An 18,510-nucleotide genomic window follows, 5' to 3' on the forward strand; every position below is an offset into this window, starting at 1 on the left:
CTCCGGCCGGGCGTGGTGGCTCACGCCTGTAATCCCAGCACTTTGGGAGGCCGAGGTGGGCGGATCACGAGGTCAGGAGATCTAGACCATCCTGGCTAACACGGTGTAACCCCGTCTCTACTAAAAATACAAAAAGTTAGCCGGGTGTGGTGGCGGGCGCCTGTAGTCCCAGCTACTCGGGAGGCTGAGGCAGAAGAATGGCGTGAACCCCGGAAGGCGGAGCTGGCAGTGAGCTGAGATTGCGCCACTGCACTCTAGCCTGGGCGACAGAGCGACTCTGTCTCAAAAAAAAAAAAAGAGCAAACGCTCTTGGGAAATGGGGAGGTGCATAGAGTCATGTGTAGGAGGGAGTGCAGCCAGAGGGCGGGAGGGGGGCCACATCAGGCAGGGGTAGCTGAGGCCTTCACTGAAGGCTACAGGAACTCGGAAGCAGTGCCAGGCTGGGAAAGGATAGGAAATGAGGCCACCCCAGGGGTCCAATCCAAGTGGCAAGACTGGCAGATGTTTTCATGGCACAGGGTCCTAACAGCTGCTTACTCTGCAGGGTTCTGTGTGAAGGGGTGGCCTGTCCCTCCACACCTGTGGGTATATCTCATCAGGTGGGACGAGAGACTGAGAAAAGAAATAGGACACAAAGTATAGAGAAAGAAAAGTGGGCCCAGGGGACCGGCGCTCAGCATACCAAGGACCTGCACCGGGACCAGTCTCAGTTTCTTCAGTTTTTATTGATTATTATTTTCACTATCTCAGCAAGAAGAATGTGGTAGGAGAGCAGGGTGATAATAGGGAGAAGGTCAGCAAAAAGACATGTGAGCAAAAGAATTTGTGTCATAATTAAGTTCAAGGGGAGGTACTATGCCTGGATGTGCACGTAGGCTAGATTTATGTTTCTCTTCGCCAAAACATCTCAGTGGAATAAAGAATAACAAGGCAGCATTGCTGCCAACATGTCTCGCCTCCCGCCATAGGGCAGTTTTTCTCCTATCTCAGAATTCAACAAATGTACAATCTGGTTTTATACCGAGACATTCAGTTCCCAGGGGCAGGCAGGAGACAGTAGCCTTCCTCTATCTCAACTGCAAGAGGCTTTCCTCTTTTACTAACCCACGTCAGCACAGACTCTTTACGGGTGTCGGGCTGGGGGACAGTCAGGTCTTTCTCATCCCACGAGGCCATATTTCAGACTATTACGTGGGGAGAAACCTTGGACAATATCCGGCTTTCCAGGGCAGAGGTCCCTGCGGCTATCGAGACTAGAGAACGGCGATGACTTTTACCAAGCATACTGCTTGTAAACATTTTGTTAACAAGGCACATCCTGCACAGCCCTAGATCCCTTAAACCTTGATTCCAAGGCCGGGCGCGGTGGCTCACGCCTGTAATCTCAGCACTTTGGGAGGCCGAGGCAGGCGGATCATGAGGTCAGGAGATCGAGACCATCCTGGCTAACACAGTGAAACCCCGTCTGTACTAAAAATACAAAAAATTAGCCAGGCGTGGTGGCGGGCGCCTGTAGTCCCAGCTACTCGGGAGGCTGAGGCAGGAGAATGGCGTGAACCCGGGAGGCAGAGCTTGCAGAGAGTCGAGATGGTGCCACTGCACTCCAGACTGGGCGACAGAGTGAGACTCCATCTCAAAAAAAAAAAAAAAAAAAACACCTTCATTCCATACAACACATGTTTTTGTGAGCTCAAGGTTGGGGCAAAGAGGTTGGGGCAAAGTGGCTGGGGCAAAGTTACAAATTAACAGCATCTCAGGAAAAAGCCATTGTTCAGGGTACAGGTCAAAATGAAATTTCCTATATCTTCCCTTTCTACATAGACACAGTAACAGTCTGATCCCTCTTTCTCTTCCCTACACTGTTCTAAGTACTACCCATTCCATTCAGCAATGCAGTTAGAGACAGCCCTAAGCAGTGCTGCCTAGCAGGATCCTCTTTTATATGGGACACTAAGGGGTGGCACTGGCGTGGCACTGTACAGAGAGCTCAGGTGCCCCGGGGAACAGATAAGCTCTCCTAGGGGCCAGGGGAGGCTTCCTGGATGGGCTGACCCTTGAGTAGGGAGGGAAGGGGCTGAGGGGAGGCAGGGTCTGTGGTCACTGGCCACCACCAGCACCTTTGTTCTCCCAGGCCCTGGAGCTGGACTGTCCACAGCCATCACTTGTACATCAAGGGCTGCAACCCCATTGCTGGGGAGAACCTGCTGCCTGGCATCGACTGGCTCCTGGATGACATTTCCTCCAGGAGGTTAAGTGCAATCTCTGCCTCCCGGGTTCAAACGACTCTCCTGCCCCATTCTCCCGAGTAGCTGGGATTATAGGTGCCCGTCACCACACCTGGCTAATTTTTGTATTTTTAGTAGAGATGGGGTTTCACCATGTTGGCCAGGCTGGTCTTGAACTCCTAACATCAAGTAATCCGCCCGACTTGGCCTCCCAAAGGGCTGGGATTACAGGCATGAGCCACTGCACCCGGCCCCCAACTAATTTTTAAATTTCTCATGAAATTAGGGGCAGCCTGTTGCCCAGGCTGGTCTCGAACTCCTGGCCTCAAGTGATCCTCCCACCTTGGCCTCCCAAAGTGCTGAGATTACAGGCATGAGCCCCATGCCATGCTTTGCTTCTTTCTGAAGACCAAGGCACCGCACCTGTACACCTGAATTCCAGGAACAAGAGTGGCTATTCACAATGCTTCCTCTGCACTAAATACTATGTATTGTATTTAAGCCTACCAACTTCATGCTGCATTTCAACAGATTTTTGCTTCAATTCTAACACTGACTGGAGCAAAGGTCTCGAAACCCATGCCGGGTTTGGGAACACCAGTCTCCACCTGGCCCACACTGACAGTACCAATACCACCAATTTTGTGGACGTCTGGAGGGGCAGAACCAAGAGCTTTTGAGTTGGTGGTAGGATGCGATCTAGAGCTTCTGAGCAGCATGGTTCCACAGCATCGCCATCTTTACAGGTGACTTTCCATCCCTTGAGCCAAGGCATGTGAGCTCTTGGCTCCCCCCTGTTGTCACCACTCCAACCAGATATTGGCACAAATACTACTATGTCAGGGTTGTAGCCAATTTCTTTCTTTTTTTTTTTTTTTTTGAGACGGAGTCTCACTCTGTCATCCAGGCTGGAGTGCAGTGGCACGATCTCGGCTCACTGCAAGCTCTGCCTCCTGGGTTCACGCCATTCTCCTGCCTCAGCCTCCCAAGTAGCTGGGACTACAGGCACCCACCACCACGCCCGGCTAATTTTTTGTATTTTTAGTAGAGATGGGGTTTCACCGTGTTCGCCAGGATGGTCTCAATCTCCTGACCTTGTGATCCACCCGCCTCGGCCTCCCAAAGTGTTGGGATTACAGGCGTGAGCCACTATGCCCGGCCTCCAATTTCTTAATGTAAGCGCTGATTTCGTTAATGATTTCCCCCATCGCTCCTCTTTTTTTTTTTTTTTTTTTTTTTTTGAGACAGATTCTCACTCTGTCCTCTGTCGCCCAGGCTGCAGTGCAGTGGCACGATCTCAGCTCACTGCAACCTCTGCCTCCCGGTTTCAAGCAATTCTCTGCCTCAGCCTCCCAAGTAGCTGGGACTACAGGTGCCCACCACCATGCCCAGCTAATTTTTGTATTTTTAGTAGAGATGGGGTTTCACCATCTTGGTCAGGCTGGTCTTGAACTCCTGACTTCGTAATCCACCCACCTCTGCCTCCCAAACTGCTGGGATTACAGGCGTGAGCCACCACACCCGGCCCCCATCTCTCCTCTTTAGGGTGGCTCACTGGGATCCATTTTGTTAACACCAACAATTAATTTCACACCCAGCGTGTAAGCCAGAAGGGTGTGCTCACACGTCCGCCCATTCTTGGAATTACCAGCTTCAAATTCACCAACACCAGCAGCAACAATCAGGACAGCACAATTAGCCTGATATGTGCCTGTAATCAGGTTTTTTATAAAGTCTCTGTGTCCTGGGCCATTGATGATGGTCACGTAGTACTTGCTGGTCTCAATTGCCAGCAGGGAGGTATCAGTGGTGATACCACTCTCACGTTCAACTTTCAGCTTACCCAAGACCCAGGTATGCTTGAAGGAGCCCTTTCCCATCTCAGCAGCTTCCTCAAAATTGTCGATGGTTCTTTTGTGGATCCCACTACACTTGTAGATCAGATGGCCAGTAGTGCTGGACTTGCCCAAATCAGATGACGATGTTGAGCTGAGTCTTTTCCTTCCCCTGCTCCCTTTCTTTTGATATGGAGTCTCACTCTGTTGCCCAGGCTGGAGTGCAGTGGTGTGATTGCAGCTCACTGCAGCCTCAACCTCCTGGGCTGAAGCCATCAGCCAGCTCAGCCTCTGGAGTAGCTGGAATTACAGGCATGCACCACCACGCCCAGCTAATTTTTGTATTTTTAGTAGAAACGGGGTTTCACCATGTTGGCCAGGCTGGTCTTGAACTCCTGACCTCAAGTGATCCGCCTGCCTCCACTGCCCAAAATGCTGGGATTACAGGCGTGAACCACCGCGCCAAACCCCCATTTTGGCTTTGATTTAATGGTGGTTTTCACGACACCTGTGTTCTGGCAGCAAACCCATTGCAAAAAAGCTCCACTGCCCTACACAGATTCTATTATAAACATCTCCATTCTACAAATGAGAAACTGAGGCTGAGTAGTTAAGGGAAACCCCTACAGCTAGTAAGAGTCGTGACTCAGAGCCCATGACACCATCCTGCTTCTCCAGCGTTCTTTGCTTCCTCTACTTTCCAGAAAACATGAATTAGGGAATCCTGTGGAGGGAGACAGGGAAATAATTTGACGTTGTCCTGCACATACTGGACACAATAAGAGTTGGGTGGATGAATGAAAGGAGGGATTTGGGAAGCAGGGGAGAAGTCGTTTGGAGGTCTGTGACAAGGGTTTACGCTTGGATAGGGTGGGCTTGATCACCCAGCAGAAATGAGACGAGTGATCTCAGCCTCCCCAACCTATCTTTCGAATGACCTGGGTTTACGCTTCACCACAGAGAAGGAACTTTTCAGACGCTCCCTTGGCCGCGCACCCGGGATCGGAACAGCGCTGTCACTTGCGACAAAATCCCTAGGCCAGAGGAAGAAGAGCGCAGGCCCGGGCGAGGCGGCGGGCGGAGGCCGGACCGGAGGGGTGGGGACGGCGAGGAGGTGGAAGCCGGCGCTGCGCTCCGCTCAGGCTCGGTTTCATGTCCCGCCAGGCGAAGGATGACTTCCTGCGGCACTACACAGTGTCGGACCCCAGGACGCACCCCAAGGGCTACACCGAGTACAAAGTAACCGCGCAGGTGAGGTGGGGGCCCAGTGCGTACTTTACCCTTTTAACTAGAGGGGCGCCGAGTTTTACCTTAAGGAAAGGCGGTGCAGCCACTGCTCCATTTTTAGACGAGAGAAATGGGTTTCCCCTTTAAGGGGAGGGTTGCAGTACGAGGCTTCGTTACATCTTTAACTACCAGGGGGCGGGGCCCTGGGTGGGCGCTGTCTTTTTTAAAAGGGCGTTGACGGCCGTTCCCGGACAGGCAAGGCGTGTATGCCCACGCCCGGCGTGTAGTGTCTGGGCATCAGGCTGTGAATTTCTCTAAACTAACATGAAAACTCTGGTTTAATCCAAATATTAGTACTCCATTCTCGTAGAGTAAGTTTTGTTTATTGGTTTGTTTGATGTTACATAAACTCCCTTTAACGAATTTAACCATTTTTAATTTTTCAAAAAATAATACCGGTCAATGGTTGAAAAAAATTTATGCAGTTCAGAAGGACTTAAGGAGTAAGTCGCCATATCAAGGTCACAGCAGGAAGATAGGCTAGAGTTGATATATGAAGCGATAACAACATCATAAGCACAATTTATAGAGAGGCATGGAGGAAACCATGAAAATAATTAAAAATAAAACAGTAAAACAGGACACCTGTAGAATGACATACAAGAACTGGTAACAAGGAAGGTCCCCAGGGAGAGGAACTGTGTCACTGGGGACAGGAGTTGGGGGAAGATTTTTACTTTAAATTTTTTGTACTTTTAGAATTTTCAACTAGGCGACTATTAAGCTCGTGCATTAGTTAATTATAAAAGCAAAGCAGGCACATAAGGACACTTCCAAAGTGATCTAAGTGCAGAATCTTAGCTATTTAAAATATGCTTTCCCCAAATCGTTTATGTCTTTTCCATGCCTAAAAATAATGCAAATAAGGCCGGGCTCAGTGGCTCATGCCTGTAAATCCCAGCACTTTGGGAGGCTGAGACAGCAGATTGCTTGAGCTCAGGAGTTCAAGACGAGCCTGGGCAACATAGTGAGACCCCGGCTCAATATTAAAATACACACACACACACAACTTAAAAAAAAGAGAAAAAAAAGCAAATAAATAGATTGTCCCTGGGAAGATAGACTGGAGGTGGGGTTGGGGTGGGAAGGATGTGGCAAGGAACTGTAACCTTTTATTATAAGTCTTCCCAGTGGCGGCCGGGCGCGGTGGCTCACGCCTGTAATCCCAGCACTTTGGGAGGCGGAGGTGGGCAGATCACGAGGTCAGGAGATCGAGACCATCCTGGCTAACATGGTGAAACCCCATCTCTACTAAAAATACAAAAAATTAGCCGGGCATGGCAGCGTGCGCCTGTAGTCCCAGCTACTGAGGAGGCTGAGGCAGAAGAATGGAGAGAACCCGGGAGGCGGAGCTTGCAGTGAGCCGAGATCCTGCCACTGCACTCCAGCCTGGGAGACAGAGCGAGACTCCGTCTCAAAAATATAAATAAATAAATAAATACAAATAAGTCTTCCCAGTGGTTTTTTTGTGTCGTTGTTTTGTTTTGTTTTTGAGACACAGTCTCACTGTCGCCCAGGCTGGAGTGAAGTGACTCGATCTCAGCTCACTGCAAACTTCCGTCCCCCGGGTTCAGTTTCTCCCACCTCAACCTCCCAGGTAGCTGGGACTACAGGCGCGCGTCACCATGCCCAGCTAATATGCGTATTTTTTGGCAGAGATGAGGTTTCACCTTGTTAGCCAGGCTGGTCTGGAACTCCTGACCTCAAGTGATCCACCGGCCTCAGCCTCCCAAAGTGCTGGGATTACAGGTGTGAGCCACCACGCCCGGCCTCCCGTTGGCTTTTTAAACCAAGCAACATGCATTACTTTGATATATTTTTATGCATATTATATAATATAATGTATTATTTATAATAAATACGTATAAAATATAAAGCACATAATATATAAATATATATATATGTATATATTTTTTGAGATGGAGTCTTGCTCTGTCGCCCAGGCTGGAGTACAGTGGCGCGATCTCGGCTCACTGCAGCCTCCACCTCCTGTGTTCATGCAGTTCTGCTTCAGCTTCCTGAGTAGCTGGGATTATAGGCGTGTGCCACCACACCCGGCTACTTTTTGTGTTTTTAGTAGAGACAGGATTTCACTGTGTTGGCCAGGCTGGTCTCGAACTCCTGACCTCAAGTTATCCTCCCACCTTGGCCTCCCCAAGTGCTGGAATTACAGCTGTGAGCCACCATGCCCGGCCTATATTTTTATTTTATTTTATTTTATTTTATTTTATTTTATTTGCAACAGGGTCTTGCTCTGTCACCTAGGCTGGTGTGCAGTGGCATGATTCATGTCTTACTGCAGCCTCAAGTTCCTGGATTCAATCCATCCTCCTGCCTCAGCCTCCTGAGTAACTGGGACTACAGGCATGTGCCACCATGCCTAGCTTAATTTTTAAATTTTTTGTAGAGGCCAGGTGCGGTGGCTCACGCCTGTAATCCTAGCACTTTGGGAGGCCGAGGCAGGCAGATCACGAGGTCAAGAGATCGAGACCATTCTGGTCAACATGGTGAAACCCCGTCTCTACTAAAAGTACAAAAATTAGCTGGGCATGGTGGTGGTCGCCTGTAGTCCCAGCTGCTCGCGAGGCTGAGGCAGGAGAATTGCCTGAACCCGGGAGGCAGAGGTTGCAGTGAGCCGAGATCGCGCCACTGCACTCCAGCCTGGTGACAGAGTGAGACTCCATCTCAAAAAAAAAAAAAAAAAATTTTTTTTTTTTGTAGAGACAGAGTTTTGCCATGTTGCCCAGGCTGCTCTCAAACTCCTAGCCTCAAGCAATCCTCCCATTTTGGCCTTCCAAAGTGTTAGGATTATAGGCCACCATGACCCACCATACCTGGCCTATAATTTTTTTTTTTTTTTGAGATGGAGTCTCACTGTGTTGCCAGGCTAGAGTGCAGTGGTGTGATCTCAGCTCACTGCAACCTCTGCCTCCCAGGTTCAAATGATTCTCCTGCCTCAGCCTCCCGAGTAGCTGGGACTACAGGTGCCTGCCACCATGCCTGGCTAATTTTTGTGTTTTTAGTAGAGACAGGATTTCATCATGTTGGCCAGGCTGGTCTTGAACTCCTGACGTCAAGTGATTCGCCCACCTTGGCCTCCCAAAGTTCTGGGATTACAGGCGTGAGCCACCACACCTGGCCACTCAATGGTTTTTAAATAGTTTCTTTTACCAGAATATTTTACGCAAGTCTCTTGTCAAAAGCCAAGTCCAGGGTTTTAGTCCCAGCCATCTTTCTTACTTAGTGTGTGATCTTCTATGGCCACACCTCTCAGAGCCTCCATTTCCTCATCTCTTAAGTGGGCATGTTAATTGTGTCTGCCTCGGTGGGATCTAAGATAAGAAATCGATGTTTTTATTTATTTATTTAGTGTATGAGAGACAGGGTCTCTCTCCAGGCTGGAGTGCAGTGGTGCAATCTCAGTTCACTGCAACCTCTGCTTCCCATACTCAAGTGATCCTCCCACCTCAGCCTTCTAAGTAGCTGGACTACAGGTGTGCCATGCCACCACACCCAGCTAATTTTTTGTATTTATTCCAGATACTGGCAACTATGTTGCCCAGGCTGGCCTCAAACTCCCGGACTCAAGTGATCTGCCCACCTGGGCCCCCTAAAGTGCTGGCATTACAGGTGTGAGCCACCATGCCTGGCATAGGAGATGTTATTAAACTGTCAAGTACCCCAAACCATGGGACATTATTTTAAAATTATTATGAACATGACATGATGAAAACTGAATCTTGTTTTCACCTCAGACCCAAGTCTGCCCTTCCAGGGACTTCAGCTCCAGCGATGGTTTCTTCTGTGTCCAGGGCGCTGAAGCGCAGGACCTTCTCCCTCAGGGAAGGAGGTTCCTGAGGCAGAACCTCCCTTCTTTGGAGACTTGGGGTTCTTTGGTTTCAGAAGGAGATGGAGGGACTTGGCCTGTTCAAGGAACCGGGATAAAAATTGGGCTGATGGCCGGGTGCTCACGCCTGTAATCCCAGCACTTTGGGAGGCTGAGGCGGGCGGATCACTTGAGGTCACGAGTTCCAGACCAGCTCGGCCAACATGGTGAAACCCCATCTCTACTAAAAATACAAACATTAGCAGCCGTGGTGGTGCATGTCTATAGTCCCAGCTTCTTGGGAGGCTGAGGCAGGAGAATCGCTTGAACCCTGAAGGCAGAGGTGGCAGTGAGCTGAGAGTGCACCACTGCACTCCAGCCTGGGCAACAGAGCGAGACTTCATCTCAAAAAAAGTTGGGCTGAAGTTGGAGCAGTCCAAATGGGCGTTTAGGGGTCCTCCTATTTGATAGATGGAGAAACTGAGGTACATAGTAGGAAAAGTTGCTAAAGTTACACGCGAAGGCTTAAAGCCAGGGTGCCTTGCCGCCAGAGGCCAATGGCCAAAGGCCACTGCCCCGTGAAGGGGACTAGGAGGCACCTGGGGCATTACAGGGTGAGAGGGTGTCAGATGGCGGTCTCTGGTCTCAACCAGCTCTTGCCTTTCTCTCTCAGTTCATCTCAAAGAAGGACCCAGAAGATGTCAAAGAGGTGAGGCTCCTGGGAGGAAGAGGGACTGTTCTGCAGTTCCAGATCTGGAAACTGTCAAGGGGCAGCTGGTAACTCTGCTTGGACATAGGCCCTCCTTCCTCCCTGTCCCCGGGCGAGGGGCTGCTGCAGCTGCATCCTGATCCTCACACCCCCTGGGGGCAGGCTGGGCATGGGGGCGGCTGCCTCCCACCATTGCTGGTTCTGGGCAAGTCTCGTGTCCCTCGTAGGTGGTGGTCTGGAAGCGGTACAGCGACTTCCGCAAGCTGCATGGAGACCTGGCCTACACCCACCGCAACCTCTTCCGCCGCCTTGAGGAGTTCCCTGCTTTCCCCCGGGCCCAGGTGTTTGGTGAGTGTTAGATTGGGGCACTGAGGCCAAAGATGGAGGGAGCATTGGGCAAAAGGGGACCTCCGCCAGTGGGGGCTGGATAGAGAGGGCCTGAAACCCTGGGCAGAGACATGTTTGGAAAGGCCCTTAGAGATGACCTCATTTGACAGATGGCAAAACTGAGGCTCAGAGCAGCCTAACCCTTACTGTGTATTGCACCTTTTAACATTCCTGTTGGGCCGGGCGTGGTGGCTCACGCCTGTAATCCTAGCACTTTGGGAGGCCGAGGCAAAACTCCATCTCAAAAAAAAAAAAAAAAAAAAAAAATCTGTCCTTATTAGCTCCATTTTATTTTCCTTTTTCTTTTTTTGTTGTTGTTGACAGCCTCACTTTGTCACCCAGGCTGGAGTACAGTGGCGTTATCTTGGCTCACTGCACCCTCCACCTTCCAGGTTCAAGGGATCCTCCTGTATCAGTCTCCCCAGTAGCTGGGATTACAGGTGTGCACCACCATGCCTGGCTAATTTTTGTATTTTTAGTAGAGACAGAGTTTCATCACATTGGCCAGGCTGGTCTTGAACTCCTGACCTCAGCTGACCTGCCCGCCTCAGCCTCCCAAAGTGCTGGGATTACAGGTGTGAGACACTGCACCCGGCCCATATCAATACTTAGTATATTGATTACATGTTGCAATGAGAATATTTGGGATATATTGGGTTCAATAAAATACTAAAATTAACTTGTGGCTAGGTGTGGTGGCTCACACTTGTAATCCCAGCACTTTGGGAGGCTGAGGCAAGTGAATCACAAGATCAGGAGTTTGAGACCAGCCTGGCCAACGTGGTGAAACCCCGTCTCTACTAAAAATACAAATAATTAGCTGAGTGTAGTGGCGGGTGCATGTAATCTCAGCTACTCAGGAGGCTGAGGCAGGAGAATCGCTTGAACCTGGGAGGCAGAGGTTGCAGTGAGCCAAGACTGTGCCATTGCACTGCAGCCCGGGCGACAAGAGTGCGACTCTGTCTCAAAAAAAAAAAAAAAAAAAAAAAAATTGTTTCTTTTTTCCTTTTATTTAATGTAGCTGCTAGAAAATTTAAAATTGCATATGTAGCTCGTATCTGTATTAGACAGTGCTGACCAGTTGCTTGGGTCTGCATACTCATGTGAGATGTTCTTTTTTGTTGTTGGTTTTTGTTTTTGTTTTTTGAGACAGAGTCTCACTCTGTCGCCCAGGCTGGAGTCCAGTGGCATGATATCAGCTCACTGCAAACTCTGCCTCCCAGGTTTGAGTGATTCTCCTGCCTCAGCCTCCCAAATAGCCAAGTAGCCTCCCAAGTAGTGTGTGCCACCACACCTAATTTTTTTTATTTTTAGTAGAGATAGGGTTTCACCATGTTGGCCAGGCTGGTCTCGAACTCCTAACCTCAAGTGATCCACCTGCCTCGGCCTCCCAAAATGCTGGGATTTTAGGTGTAAGACACCGCGCCTGGCCGAGATGTTCTTTTGAAGCAAGGTAAAGGATTGCTGCTGTCAGGTTATGCCAGGCCAGTAGGGAAGTACCACAGACTGGCCGCACAGTAACTGGACCAGAGTTAGCCTGCTCTGCAAAATACCTAGGACAGAGCAGTGAAACTGTGGCTCGCACCTGTAATCTTAGCACTTTGGGAAGCCAAGGCAAGGTAATCACTTGAGCTCAGGAGTTCAAGACCAGCCTGGGCAACATGATAAAACCCCATCTCTACAAAAAATACAAAAATTAGCCAGGCATGATGGTGTGCACCTATAGTCCCAGCTACTTAGGAGGCTGAGGTGGGAGGTCAGCTTGATCCCAGGAGGCAGAGGTTGCAGAGAGCTGAGATCATGCCACTGCACACCAGCCTGGGTAACAGAGCCAGGCCTTGTCTCAAAAAATAAAGAGGGGGGCTCCTTGCTTTGTGACCCTGGGCAAGTCACTTGCCCTCTCTGAGCCTTATTTTTCTCCTCATTAGATCAATGCCATCAGAAATACTTCTGTTTCTTGTTAACTGCCTAGCTCCCCCTGTGTAGGATATGATATTCACAAGGGCAGAGACTGGTTCCTCCCCTGTTCACCTTCCCAGTCTAGCAATAGTAGGTGCTCAGTAAACATCTGGCAAATGAATGAATAGGGAAATTGATCCCTCCTGGAAGCCCCTACCTCACCCCAGGAGGAGCCAGGGAAGATTGCTGGGAGAATGGGTAGGAGGGCAGTGAGTTGCTCAGAGCATCTCAGGCAGGACCAGGAAAAGTGGCCTTGGGGCAGAAGCCCCTGTGAGTCACCGCCACTCTCCCCTATTCCTTGTCCTGGGGACTGTAGGCCGGTTTGAAGCGTCAGTGATCGAGGAGCGGCGAAAGGGGGCAGAGGACCTGCTTCGCTTCACTGTGCACATACCTGCGCTCAACAACAGCCCCCAGCTCAAAGAGTTCTTCCGGGTATGTGCACCTTCCACCTTCCCAGAACTTGGGCCACTTACCCACCCACCAGATTGCACCCCATGACTCCCCATGTCTGATCTTTCTGTCCTGCAGGGTGGGGAGGTGACCCGACCCTTGGAGGTGTCCGGGGACCTGCACATCCTGCCTCCCCCTCTGATCCCCACCCCGCCCCCTGATGACCCCCGGCTACCCCAACTGCTCCCTGCAGAAAGGAGGGGCCTCGAGGAATTGGAGGTGCCAGGTACATTGGGGTGGCAGGAGGGAACCAGGGCTGGAGGGTGCAGAGTGGGGAGGGGGGCCACGCTCCCTCCTCAGTGATCTTACTGAGAAATGTGTGTGTGTCCCAGGTCTATCACTTACTGGCTGAGGAACTTTGGGCAGGTCCTTTTCCTTCTCTGTGCTACAGTTTCTTAATCTGTAAAATGGGCACAAACCCTAATAACAGGCTTGTCTATGACCATGGTTGCTGCAAGGGTTTAAGGAGAGAGTAATTCCATTTTGAAAGCTGAGAAATAAACGCAGGTATTCATGACCCCAACGATCTCTTCCTCAGTGGACCCCCCACCATCCAGCCCTGCCCAGGAGGCCCTGGATCTCCTCTTTCACTGTGAGAGCACCGAGGAGGCGTCCAGTTCCCCTGCCCGAGGCTCTCTCACTGAGGCTGAGCTTGCCCTCTTCGACCCCTTCTCCAAGGAAGGTAATGAGCTGGGACAGCAGGGAAGGAGCCAGGGCAGGACATCCTTGGGACAGGGAGGAGGGCAGAGCCCCACTAGCCTGCTCAGTGCCTGCACAGATCGGGGATGTCCCCTCAGCAGTGCTGCCCTGTGGGCCAATAGCAGCTTCAATGAGAATTAGAAGCCCCGTGCCAGGGCACGTGGTGTGGTGTGCTGGATGCACCTGTGCAACAAGTAGCCACGAGGAAGGAAAGGAGGCACTTCCCACGTTGGGGGCATCTCACTGAGAAGGCTTTGGAAAGAGCCGGGTCACACTGCTCTGGGACATTTTAGTTCCTTCCCTGCAAGCTCGTGGTGGGATTTCCTGACTGGCCAGGGTCTGGCTGCAGATCCTGAAGGCAAGAGGCCTGCTGGTCAATGGGAGTGAGTTCTCAGCTCAAAGAGCAGCTGCAAAGGCAAATCCCTCTGGGGGCCTGGAGCCACTGGCATTTGGGGATGCTGGAGGTAGAAGGGCCCCCCCAATGGAGGTCAGGGTTCTGGGCACCTTCTTGCTGTGAGATCCTGGGACTCGACAGTCCCAAGCTCTGAGACACTGGAGTTTTTCATTCGAAAATTCGCCAAGGCCTGGCACATTGGCTCACACCTGTAATCTCAACACTTGGGAAGGCTGAGGCAGGAAGATCGCGTGAGCCCAGGAATTCAAGACCAGCCTGGGCAATATAGCGAGAGCCCATGTCTGTTATTCTTTTTCTTTTTTTGAGATGGAGTCTCACTCTGTCGCCCAGTCTGGAGTACAGTGGCTCAATCTCTGCTCACTGCAACCTCCCAGGTTCAAGCAATACTCCTGCCTCAGCCTCCCGAGTAGCTGGGACTACAGTCGCGCACCACGGTGCCTGGCTAATTTTGTATTTTTAGTTGAGGTGGGATTTCTCCATGTTGGTCAGGCTGGTCTCAAACTCCCGAACTCAGGTGATGTGCCCGCCTCAGCCTCAGAAAGTGCTGGGATTACGGATGTGAGCCACCATGCTCGGCCCTTTTTTTTTTTTTTTTTTTTGAAATCGAGTCTTGCTCTGGATTGCCCAGGCTGGAGTGCAGTGGCACGATCTCGGCTCACTCCCACCTCCGCCTCCCGGATTCAAGCGATTCTTCTGCCTCAGCCTCCTGAGTAGCTGGGACTACAGACGCGCGCCACCACGCCTGGCATTTTTGTAGTTTGAGTAGAGACAGGGTCTCATCATTTTGGTCAGGCTGGTCTCAAACTCCTGACCTTCAAGTGATCCACCTGCCTCGGCCTCCCAGAGTGCTGAGATTACAGGCGTGAGCCAAAGTGCTCTGCCTCTTTCACTTTTCTTGTTCTGCTTCCTCCCATTCCTGCTCCTGCCTCTCCAGGGTTGGGGAGTGGGAAGAAGGAATGGGAGGGAAAGGCAGTGTTGGTGTCACAGGGCTGTTATGCCTGGCCTCTGGGTGGCAGGCATCCAAGTGCTCTGTCCTTGTGCCAGCTGAGTCCCTGCTGGTTTTTTTTTTTTTTTTTTTTTTTTTTTTTTTTTTTTTTTTTTTTTTTTTTTTTTTTTGTGCCAGCTGAGTCCCTGCTGGGCAGCTAGCTGCCTGGGCAGGAGCTTTTCTATTTTCTCTTTTTTTTCCTTTCCTTTTTTTTTTTTTTTTTTTTTTGAGACAGAGTCTGGCTCTGTCACCAAGCTAGAGGGCAGTGGTGCGATCATGGCTCACTGCAGCCTCCACCTCCTAGGCTCAACCGATCCTTCCGCCTCAGCCTCCCGAATAGCTGGGACAGGACCACAGGCATGCACCATCATACCCAGCTAAGTTTTTGATTTTTTGTAGAGATGAGATCTCACTATGTTGCCCAGGCTGGTCTCAAGCTCCTGGACTCAAGTAGTCCTCCCACCTTGGCCTCCCAAAGTGCTAGATTATAGGCATGAGCAACTGTGTCCAGCCAGGATCTTTTCAAGACCCTTCACAGACTGCTCCAGTGAGACCTTCACTCAGCCCATGGGAAAAGTCCCCAAAGCCTGGAACTGCAGTGTGCTTGGACACTGCCTTATTTCCCTGCCCTGCCGTGGTGGGGACCTCCAACAAGCCTCTCACCACCAGAATTCTCAAAGCAAGGAGCGGGCACCTGTGTCTCCCTTCTTCACAGCAAACTCTTGAACTCGAGTGTGCAGGTGTCCCAGGCACTTTTCTGCTCTCTGCTCCCTGAGCAATACATGGAAGGCTGTAGGCCCAGCCAGGAGGTGCCTTCTCCCTCCTGCAGGAGGCCCGGACTTCTCAGGGCTCTCATGGAACTCCTCACAGGGATGGAGTTAGAGAGGCACCCACCTTTTCCCTCTCCAGGATGATAGGATATCATGATGCTCCCTGCCCCCGCACCTTCCCCCCAGAGGCCTTTTCACCAAAGGTGCACCAGATTTCCAGCCACCTCATGTGCAAGCTGCAGGGAGGATGTCCGACCCCCTTTTAGCCAGTCCAGGGGGATATAATGAGCCTTTCCCTGGGAAATGTGAGGACACCTGTCACTCACTGTCTTTACATTTGGGGGCCTCAGCTGAAACTGCAAGGCTTCAGAAAACCCCTAAGATTCTCTAAGTCTCCTATTCTAAGATTATTCCAAGTCTTGGAGCATTTCTACCCTCAGCCTGGTGGTGTTGGCCTAGCATCCTTCAGGGAAACTTTCTGGAGGGGATTTTTGGATTTCTAGGTCAACTGGAGTCAAGAGGGAAATAGGACCAGTGACCCAGAGCTTACAAACTAGAGTATGTAACCTAAAGAAATAATTAGGAAGGTAAGGCTGTTTTTACAGAAGCACATGAACCCTATCGATCAAATAGATCATGGCTAGTTTTTGATCCACAGATGACTTCTGGATTGCTCTGGCATTGGTCCCCTCTACTGGGGACAAGCTGATACCCTGAGGGACAAAAGAGGTCTTGGGGTTGGGCAGAGGGCCTGGGAAAGGAAGGGCCAGTCTGGTCTGAGTCCTCCCTTTCTAATTGCAGAAGGCGCAGCCCCCAGCCCCACCCATGTGGCTGAGCTGGCAACGATGGGGGTGGAGTCGGCAAGGCTGGACCAGGAACCCTGGGAGCCAGGAGGGCAGGAGGAGGAAGAGGACGGGGAAGGAGGGCCCACCCCTGCCTACCTAAGCCAGGCCACAGAACTCATCACCCAGGCCCTGCGGGATGAGAAGGCAGGCGCTTATGCTGCCGCGCTCCAGGGCTACCGAGACGGTGTGCACGTCTTGCTTCAGGGAGTTCCCAGTGAGTAGGGACTGAGGGTGGAGGGTCAGGCTTGGGTCCCAGGTGGAGCAGTGATGAAGGGAGCAAAAAAACAAGCAATTCACAGATCAGGAGCCCTTTTACTCCTCACTGACTAGCTGTGTAACCTAGGCAGATTTTTGTTTCTGGTTTTTTTTTTTTTTCCTCTTGTGGCCTCAGTTTTCTTTTTTCTTTTTTTTTTCTTTTTTTTTTTTGAGACACAGTCTTGCTCTTGTCGCAGGCTGGAGTGCACAATCTCGGCGCACTGCGGCCTCCGTCCCCCGGGTTCAAGTGATTCTCCTGTCTCAGCCTCCCGAGTAGCTGGGATTACGGGTGCCCACCACCATGCCTGGCTAATTTTTGAATTTTTATTTTTTATTTATTTATTTATTTTATTTATTTATTTTTTTTGAGACGGAGTCTTGCTCTGTCGCCCAGGCTGGAGTGCAGTGGCGCGATCTCGGCTCACTGCAACCTCCGCCTCCCAGGTTCGAGCAATTCTCCTGCCTCAGCCTCCTGAGTAGCTGGGATTACAGGCACATGCCACCACGCCCAGCTAATTTTTGTATTTTTAGTAGAGACGGGGTTTCACCATGTTGGGTCAGGCTAGTCTCGAACCCCTGACCTCGTGATCCACCTGCCTCAGCCTCCCAAAGCACTGGGATTACAGGTGTGAGCCACCACGCCCGGCATGGCCTCAGTTTTCTTATTTGTAGAATGGGGAGAATGGATGCTGGGCCCCAGAGAGGAGGGAAAAGCACATGGTGATGCTCTGTGAATTGTAAAGCACCAGACCAGGGGTTCTGACCAGACCAGTGGTGCCCAAGTGCCTCAGCTGAGCATTCTCTCTCCACAGGTGACCCGTTGCCTGCCCGCCAGGAAGGTGTGAAGAAGAAGGCAGCTGAGTACCTGAAGCGGGCAGAGGAGATCCTGCACCTGCACCTGTCTCAACTCCCACCCTAACAGGGAGTGTGCCCTTCCCTGGGACTCTCGCTCCTGCACTGCCAGCCCCTTCTCCTCTCCCCAGGGCTTGGCCCTACCTTCTGGTCTTGTAATTACAGGGGCCATTTCTGTAGGTAACTGGACCAAGAATAAGAAAAATAATGAATTCTCAGCTCCCTGATTACGCCTGCCACCTTGGAATCAAGGACTCACACTTCTGACCCTGCCTGTCTTTTTGGGTTTTTTTTGAGTTGGAGTCTCGCTGTGTCGCCCAGGCTGGAATGCAGTGGTGTGATCGTGGCTCACTGCAACCTCCGCCTCCCAGGTTCAAGCAATTCTCCTGTCTCAGCCTCCCCAGTAGCTGGGATTGCAGGCACACGCCACCACGCCCAGCTAATATTTTGTATTTTTAGTAGGGACCGGGTTACACCATGTTGGCCAGGCTGGTCTCGAACTCCTGACCTCAAGTGGTCCATCCGCCTCAGCCTCCCAAAGTGCTGACATTACAGGAATGAGTCACTACGCCCGGCCCATGTCTGTCTGTCTTGATGTGTGAGCAGCAGCTGTGGTCATTAAACCATTAGTTTACCCGTCTAGAACTGGGGTCTGCAAACTCCCACCTGCAGCCAAATCTGGCCCATCTCCTTTTTAATGTAAGGCCTGTGAGAGTGGTTTTTACATCTTTTTAATGATTAAAAAAATCAAAATAATATTATGTGACAATGACAGGTGAAATTTATATGTGACAAGTGAAAATTATATGAAATTTAAGAGTCTATAAATAAAATTTGTTGGAACACAACCAGGCTAATTCATTTACTATTGTGATGGCTGCTTTCGCGCTACACTGGCAGTTGAACAGTTGCAGAGTTGAGTCTTTGCCGCCTGCAAATCCCAAAACACTTACAACCTGGCCCTTTGCAGAAAACATTTGCTGGCCCCTGAGCTAGAAAATAGGGAGCACA

The 18,510-nt window shown here is 50.9% G+C and overlaps 1 protein-coding gene and 1 pseudogene across 2 annotated transcripts; one reads left to right on the forward strand and one right to left on the reverse strand.

Moving 5' to 3' along the window:
* Positions 1-413: 413 nt before the first annotated feature.
* LOC115834656 lies at positions 414-5,214 on the reverse strand (annotated as a pseudogene).
* SNX15 (sorting nexin 15) lies at positions 5,085-18,347 on the forward strand. 2 transcript variants are annotated; one of them, XM_030811158.1, is made up of 8 exons: positions 5,085-5,311; positions 9,847-9,882; positions 10,110-10,230; positions 12,545-12,660; positions 12,757-12,904; positions 13,217-13,360; positions 16,349-16,606; positions 17,460-18,347. In XM_030811158.1, the coding sequence occupies exons 1-8, from the start codon at positions 5,213-5,215 to the stop codon at positions 17,564-17,566; spliced, it is 1,029 nt and encodes a 342-aa protein (XP_030667018.1). In that variant the 5' UTR covers positions 5,085-5,212; the 3' UTR covers positions 17,567-18,347. The 2 variants fall into 2 exon arrangements, with proteins under 2 accessions (XP_030667018.1, XP_030667019.1); XM_030811159.1 differs by lacking the exon at positions 16,349-16,606.
* The last annotated feature ends 163 nt before the right edge of the window (positions 18,348-18,510 follow it).

Source organism: Nomascus leucogenys, chromosome 4 (assembly GCF_006542625.1).
Source record: "Nomascus leucogenys isolate Asia chromosome 4, Asia_NLE_v1, whole genome shotgun sequence".
NCBI lineage: Eukaryota > Metazoa > Chordata > Mammalia > Primates > Hylobatidae > Nomascus > Nomascus leucogenys.

Excerpts from the sequence above, each read along its gene's own strand:
- SNX15 (XM_030811158.1), top strand. The coding sequence starts at position 5,213 with ATGTCCCGCCAGGCGAAGGATGACTTCCTGCGGCACTACACAGTGTCG. Across the intron at positions 9,883-10,109 it reads ACCCAGAAGATGTCAAAGAG|GTGGTGGTCTGGAAGCGGTA; the intron begins GTGAGGCTCCTG and ends TGTCCCTCGTAG. Across the intron at positions 16,607-17,459 it reads CTTGCTTCAGGGAGTTCCCA|GTGACCCGTTGCCTGCCCGC; the intron begins GTGAGTAGGGAC and ends CTCTCTCCACAG.